Below are 7,941 nucleotides of genomic sequence, written 5' to 3'. Positions count from 1 at the left end.
CGCTGAGGGGAGGTGGTGCCTTCACCCGCCCTCCCGGCACCCCCTAGATCCCCGCCGAAGCTTCGTGATATCTCTTCCGTCTTTCTTGCAGAGGTTTTTCTAGGACATCATTATGAGTGATCAAATCCAGTTCATTGTTGAGAAGCTCAATCAGGAGCCCTTCAGGAAGAACTACAATTTAATCACATTTGACTCGTTAGAGTCAGTGCAGCTGTTGCAGCTGCTCAGTGATGTTCTGGGGGAGATTGATGCAAAGGTAAGGCAGGCAATCACAGGTGCTCACGGCTGCGTAACTGTGAACATTTTAAATGGGCTGGACACTGAAATTTGCCTTTGTTTAGGTCTGGCTCTGTATAATCTTGTGGCATGTTTGGTTTACCAAAATAGCTTGTTTGAATCTAACTGGAAGTAAATGTGCCTGGCAAGATTCCTCTCTGTCTATACATCTGTGTGGTTTTGGCAAACAAGCAAATGTTTCTTGGGCCAGGGATACCGGATCCCTATCCTACAGAGGCTGATGACTGTATTTTTACCTTGGGAATCACGATACAGGTCTTGGTTCATACTGAAAACTGCTGTGTTCTTATGTCAAAAGTCAGGCTGTTGTGCTCACAGACACAGGAACTGATCAAGAGTTGAACATTGTCTTAACTGTAGCAACAGATACTGAAACCCTCTCCTTTGAGGCTACCAAAACCGTGTCTAAGATCAGCAGGGTTCGTCTGTACATCGGGGTGCAGATGTATGTGCCTTGGTGCGCTTGGTTATCTGACTTCCTTGGGTGACAGTACTCAGTTTGTCTGCATAGGTGAGGTCCCATGAGCAGGGAGAATTTGTACCTCGAATAAATTTTCCTGAATACACATGTTGGAGAAAAATCTTTTAGAAGAGAATTGAAGTTTGATTATAAAAAGAATGTTCTGTATAGAGCATCTCATTTCATTGATGTATAATGTGATGCAAGGATAAATTCTTCCAGTGTTGCTAGTTACTTATCATCACTTGGACAAACAGCAGATAATTAATTTTTAATATTTTTTTTAAAAACTTCAGCATGCTGTTGACATTAGAGAGGAGCTGCCGGAACAAACAGCTAAAAGAATGTTGAGTCTTCTTGGTATCCTCAAATACAAACCTCCTGGAAGCATATCAGACTTGTAAGTACCTTTTTGTCTATGAATCACAGTACTCCATCTTTTCCAGCTTATGGCAACGACCTTTAATTCAGCAGTTCCGTGTGTTTTTGAGCTCCGCTGTCCCAGTGGGTCCATGTAACGTCTTGAAGGCAACTACTCCTCCCTTTACCGCTGCAGGGTTCGGTATAGGGAGGGCAGGCAGAGGCTGCGGGATGCCCTCCGGCCCTGTTGCCGCGGCTGCTATTGCGGAGCCAGCCAGGAGAGGGTGCCGCACGACTGGGAGGGTCAGTCCCTTCCCCGCCACTTCCAGACCAGCTGCTCGAGGCTGGACTGCACCCTCCTGCGCCAGGTTATAACCCAGCAAACCCCCACTCTTCCCACGTTGCCTTTATTCCCCAAGAATATCATGGAATGGGGAGAGTCGTTGTTTCTGGCTTTTTTATTTGCCTCAAGGATCATAAGCATCGAACTGGGATCACAAGTGTTTTTTTCTTCTAACAGCATTAAGAAAAGCACGAGGCGAGTGTTGAGGGAACGTCAAACTATTACAAATTGTTTGTTGCAAGCCACTGTTCTCTAGCTTGAGATTTCTTGGTATTTTCTTTTGGTTTTATATAGGAGTGCATTTCGCCAAGGGTTGGTTACTGGAAGCAAACCTGTGATTCATCCTGTCTTACACTGGCTTCTTCAGAGAACCAGTGAACTCAAGAAAAGAGCTTATCTGGCACGGTTCTTAGTGAAATTGGAAGTCCCAGCCGAGTTCCTACAGGATGATAGTGTGGCTGACATCAACAAACAGGTACCATTTTTCGTAAATGCCCACATTTTGCATTCATAAGTTAAAGTGCCAATAGGAAGAGTGATGAGTGAATCGGGAAGCTACTGTTGAGATACACGTTCAAGCAACTTACATTAAAAGCATGTTGGAATTGAGAGTGTGCAGAGATTCGTAATAAGAAATATATATCTTGACTGCCTTTCTTCCAGTAACTCTGAGACTCTATATTAATAGATAGCATTGAATCAAAAGGTTTTAACTTCATTAAGGGTGCTAAGTAAAGTTCAGATTCATGTTGGCCAAGGCAGGCTTTTATTTCTTATTTTTAAAAGACTTTTTTTCCCCTTGTGAATTATGAATGGGTATTTTTAACTTTATAAATTTCCACTTCAAACTAGTCCAGAAAATGTTATGACCAAATTGTCAATTGATTGTATAGGTTAGCAGCTAATATTTGTATTAGCCTTATCCCACTTCTGCTTCAACCATTTATTTTTTTTGTGAATAAGTAAAAAATCGCCTTTTCCCGGCCTGACATTCCTACTCATTATGTTCCCACTTCTTTTGTGAGCATTAAATGTTGATTTTAGATAGTCAGAGTGGGTGGGTTTGAAATGTAGAGCTTAAAGTGAACCGAAGTTTTGGTTTTAGATCTGTATTACCTGCGGTCTGTATCTACCTAGTTTTTAGCCAGCTTTCTATGCCTTTTGTTATGTGTAGTGATTTGCAAGATCACGGTGGTTTTGAAGGTTTGTAACGGGTAACTCAATTTATTAACTGTACCAGCAAAGCTGTATAGTCTGAAGCTTGACTAAGTATTTTATTTTTTTGTTGCCACTAACAATATTAGACTTATAACTTGGAATAACTAAGCAGAAGTAGCAGAGAGAAAGGAATTCAGAGAGTAAGTTTTTTCAGTATGTTACAGTCTTAATATGTATAAATATCCAGCTCCATTATTTCCATTACGTAAGATGTGTTCCTTTGGGGATTACAGTAAAATAACCTTCTTATTGAAATAATACCCTGCTGATTAATTGAAAACAGAAGCTGGGGTAATATACCACCTTAATGTAATTTAATGTTACAATGCAAATATTAAGGTACTAATGAATTAAAGAATTTAAAATTATTTAGATATACAGGCTTGCGATAGTGTCTCTTAAGAGAAACATTTAAAATATGAGAGTTCGGAAATCCTAGAAGGTGGTCAAGTTTTGTGGGTGTATAGAATCAAGCTCAAAGGTACTCCTGTGAATTATTTTCAAAAGGTACTCTGAGTACTTGCCGCTTTCTCAACCGTGTTCCAATTTGCACATCAGATTGGCTGCAGTGTATAATTTGGAAAGTAAGCAGCTTCAGGCATAAATCTAGATATCCAGTCTTTAGTGAGTTGCCCCCAGGTACCAGGAATCTTCCTTTCTGCTCCAGGAGCCTGGGCATTCTCTGGTTGGGTGCACGTGGGGTAGCTGCAGCTTTTATTTGGTGAATGTGGGGAAACCTTCCCTTTGTCGTGATCTGGCTAAGTGGGCTGTGCCCTTGTCGGAATCTTGCCATTGGCTCTTGAAGTTTTGTGGCCTGATAAGGAAAAGACTTAGCTAAACTCTCCTTTCGAAAGAGGTAGCGAATGTGCCCAAAGGGAAGCTGTTGGACATCAGCAGTTGTGAATACACTTGCTCAGAGACCACCTGCTATTTCATTATTTGTTGAAGTACTTCATTGTATAACGCATAAGTGGTGTAATGCAGGCCAGTTGCATTTTTACTTCTAACTTTTTGCAACTCATTCTGCATTGTCCAGCCTGTGCATCCCTTACCGTGTGCATCCCTTACTGTACCTTTATTTGCCATTTAATCAAGCTCTTTCTCTGTTACTTGATCTTCTTCTCAGTAGCCATTTTAATACTATTTTTTAAAATTCATTTCGGCTTGTCAGTGTGTGCCTGACATTGAAACAGCCAGAAATGAACAGAGCATTCTAGATGCTGTTCCCTGGGGTTTTATAGAACAAAATTGCTGCTTCACTGCTCAGGGACGTGATGCCTTTGTTTGAACTGGCCTTTGTCGTTGCCATTTTGTGTTCAACATTTATATCAGTTGCTCTTTCCAGGAAGTCAAAATGTCTTGATATTCTCTTTTTAGATTTTTCCGTCTCATTGAATGGCTGTATCTGTGAAGATTATCTTTCCTTGTGTCTCAGCTTGCATTTTTCCAAGTTGAATCTAAATTTATTTCCTATCCATATTTCTAAACTCTTTCTGTCCTCTGTTATTTCTCCACCCACACAGACTTTCACACTGCCTCTCAGTTTAAGATTACTGGTGGGCAACGTACTGATGTGGAAGTAACACGCCGTCTACTTCTTTCTAACTCCCGAACTCCATCTATCAATCTCTATAATATACTGAGGGCAGGATTATGCAATCTTAAGTCGAGTGTGCTCTTGGACACCTTTGCTGGACCGAAGCCCAGTGCTCTAGAAATTCAAGCCCAATTGCTTCCATCAGGCATGTCGTCGGATCAAGCTCTTCCTTTTGGGGCTGATAAATTAACACATGCAATATACACAGATTTATAATAAGAGAGAATAATTTTTTAATGTAGTGTTGTCCCTTCAGATAACATCTTAACTTGCTGTTTCAAGACTACGCTATGTTATACAAGGGAAGAGGTGAAAATACTGAAGAAATTCTGACATTTCTGAATGTACCTTCAAATGGGAGATAATTCACTGTGATTTTTTTATTTTTGCTGTATCAGTCGACAAGTTTTCTGATGAAAAAATGCCTTTAATTCTTGTTCTCAATGTATTTTTATTTCTGTATTTACTTTCTTAGTAGTAAAGCAACATGTTGATCTGAAAACTCTTAGACATAGAGCTCATTCTGCATGGTTTTTATTTCATTCTACAGTATGAAGAACTGATGGAAGCATTTAAAAACCTGCATAAGGAGTGCGAGCAGCTCAAAACATCTGGTTTATCTGCTGCAGAAATAAGAAGGGTAAAAGGATCTGACAAAATTGCATAACTTTTGTTTAGATTTTCTTAGTGAGTGTCGGTTCTATTTTTGTTTGTGGACTCTTTGCAGTGTGTAAGTTGCACGGATCAGAGCTGGTAAGCACTGCAGCTGCCTTTTTGAAACCCTTTTCTGTTGGCAAACAGATGAGAAAGTCCTTGCTTGTGCTTAGAACTGAGCTTGCTGAAGCAGATTGAGGGCCAAGGCTGCCAAGACTGTTCAGCATGATTTTTCAAATATTAGAACCCTTTTTCCTGTAAATGCAAACTGATACAAAGCCTTCTGCTTTACTGATATAGGGCAATCATTTCAGAGGGTGTTGAATGAATTAAGAGCTTAAGTCAACAAAAATGATGATCCTGTGTGGCTAAGGTGTTAAGCTGAAGATATTTGCTCTGTTTCAGCAAAATATTTAAGCGTGGGTACAGCTTTCCAGTGAGACATATGGACAAGTTAAGCAAATGTTGAGATAAAAGCCTAAATTTGGAGAATTTATTTCCCTTTCTCTCATAACTACCAGTCTCTGGAATCCTGCTGTTGTGAGATAGGATTAAAGGAAACTAATAATTGAATGCATGTTTTAGCACTAGAAAATGTTCCTTTCAACACAATTTTAATACAAAAAAAGGCAGCAAATCACTCATATGCAACTTCGTGCAAAATTGTCTGCCAGGAAGCGGATGATGACGGTAGCATTAAGAACATAGGTTAGACTGCATCACATGTTGAATTCACACTGATTTTTACTTGGTTGTTTCTGTTTGGTTTTGCTTTAGAGAAATCCACTGCTTTTATTTTAAATGTACATGCTATTTCTCAAGGGTGCAGATGAAGGAATGTTAGCATAAAGTGAGTGGGAACTGTGGAGGAAGTAAGAGAGAAGAGAGAGGTTGGAATCCTGGATGTTCTGATCATAGATCAATAAAATTGTAACCACTTCAGTGTGTTCAGAAAAGAATTCTGATTTTTCTATTAATTTGGACAGAATTTAGTCCAACCCTTATTGTATTGTAAATAAGTAACGTTCCTTTATCTGGTTTTTTTCTGCTTTTTAGGACATCACTGCAATGGAAGAGGAGAAAGATCAACTCATCAAAAGAGTAGAGCGTCTTAAGAAGAGGGTAATAAGAGAAGTAACGCTGTTACATTTCAGTGTCATAATCCTTGGCTTGCAACTCTGATTTTGGAATGCAAACAAGGATTAAGATAAACATACTGTATGTCTAGGAAGGAATCAAATAACTAATTGACCCACAGGGAATCTCCCTAGGCGTTAGTCCAGAGCTTTTAAGAATCTTGAGTCCAGTACTTCACTGTCATTTCTGGGTAGTAACATGTATGGAAAGGAAGCGCTAAGTGGGCTTGTGAGACATATGATCTCTTTAATACATTCCTCAACTATCTGACAGTAACATGCACTATTTATCCACTTGCTGTAGGTGGAGACAGTACAAAATCATCAACGAATGCTTGAAATAGCAAGACAGCTTCGCTTAGAGAAGGAGAGAGAAGAATCTTTGGCTCAACAGAAACAAGAACAAAAAAATCAGGTACTGACATAAAAGCATATCTATTAAAATAAATAGTTGTTGACATTGGTTCAGGAGTCAGGCACTTAAAAAAGCACATCAGGAACAGCAGTTCAGAGTTTCTCCCGACACCAGAAAATTAAATCCAATTAAAATAGAAATATTTATGTATGTTTTAAAGGAAGAGGCTTGACCCTGCAAGTTTTGAACACCTCATTCAAGGTACTTGGCTGCCGCAGCTGCCACTGACATCATCATTTAGCAGTCCCAGAAAATGTTCCATGACTTACTGGTGTAGCACCCAAAGAGAATTCTTTATATTTATGGTAGTGAGCAAATGTTTCCTTAGCTTGATTTGTATCTCTGTGCATCTGCACTAAGATTTCAGGGGCTAAATAACACAGCAAGTACCTCAGCTTTCCTCTGGGTGAGGCGAATATGTATTCAGGAGCAAGCTTGGGGTTTCGGTCCCCGAGTTTCACAAAGATGGTGTCTTTCAAAGTACTGGAAGCAGTTGACACCTAAATATAGGTGGTGGGCTTTATTCCTGTGCTACAATGTCAAAACAAGATAATTTAGTAAAATCCAGTGCTATACTATTGTAGTATCTCGACAGATTCTTCAACTTGAATTTCTAACACTGTGTTAAAAAGGAAAAAAAAAAAACACAAACAGATTTTTAGTATTTCAGTCTATATGTGGATGTGGAATCCATGTGAATCAGTAGGTTCTTGGGTCTTTCCTTGAACCTGAGCGAGATCACAAGTCAAATGAATGTGATGACCAGTTAATTCCAGTTCTTAGTACGCGTCTCTCTAAATCACAATAACGCTCATCAGCTGAGTGTTGGCTGGCACCAAGCTTCCCAGTGTGCTCCCAGGTTGGATGGTGGATTGCTGTGACAACTCAGCTGCACTGAAGAACTGCAGTATAAGGATAATTATCTGCTGCAATCCTGATTCTTCCTTTTTGTTGTTGTTGTTGTTCTGATGTTCCAGCCACTTTGATTTTTTTAGCTGAATGAATTTCTGCCACAGAGAAAATATCCCTTGGGAATACAAGAATACTTTCCTTAATTAACACTAGAGAATATCAAGTAAACCCAGGCCAATTGTTGAAAATCTGTTTTGGCGCGTTCGCTCGTGAAAAAGATAATCAGCAGCTGCTTATAGCTACTTTATTTTATATTTGGGATTGGTTTTGGTACTCTTTTGTTTTAGTTGCTTGAATATGCATTTCAAAGGAATGAGCTTACGTGTATCCAATTCTCTCTCAAAAGTTGTTCCACGCGGAGCAGAGACTGCAAAGAGCACAGCTCCAGCTGAAAGAGATGCATCATGCAGTAGTGGATTCAAAACCTGAAAGTAAGTAGTAATCTATAAAGGCTGGGAGTTTACACTTCTCTGTTAGAAATGAAATCAAAACTGGACGGATGTCAGTAATCCGGTGGTGTCAAAAAAGCATACAGGAACTTGAGAATCT

General features: G+C 39.6%; 1 protein-coding gene across 1 annotated transcript in view; it reads left to right on the top strand.

Moving 5' to 3' along the window:
* IFT81 (intraflagellar transport 81) overlaps positions 1 to 7,941 on the top strand; it is a 37,566-nt gene continuing 29,625 nt past the window's right edge. The window contains exons 1-7 of the mRNA XM_009870460.1: positions 1 to 256; positions 1,054 to 1,157; positions 1,755 to 1,935; positions 4,826 to 4,915; positions 5,986 to 6,051; positions 6,370 to 6,480; positions 7,739 to 7,823. Of these exons, the coding sequence (XP_009868762.1) occupies positions 113 to 256; positions 1,054 to 1,157; positions 1,755 to 1,935; positions 4,826 to 4,915; positions 5,986 to 6,051; positions 6,370 to 6,480; positions 7,739 to 7,823 (781 nt within the window). The 5' untranslated portion in view covers positions 1 to 112. The remainder of the gene's footprint in view (positions 257 to 1,053; positions 1,158 to 1,754; positions 1,936 to 4,825; positions 4,916 to 5,985; positions 6,052 to 6,369; positions 6,481 to 7,738; positions 7,824 to 7,941) is intronic.

Source organism: Apaloderma vittatum, unplaced genomic scaffold (assembly GCF_000703405.1).
Source record: "Apaloderma vittatum isolate BGI_N311 unplaced genomic scaffold, ASM70340v1 scaffold16745, whole genome shotgun sequence".
Lineage (NCBI taxonomy): Eukaryota > Metazoa > Chordata > Aves > Trogoniformes > Trogonidae > Apaloderma > Apaloderma vittatum.
The sequence above is the reverse complement of the archived record's forward strand: the minus strand, read 5'-3'. Positions and strand labels throughout refer to the sequence as shown.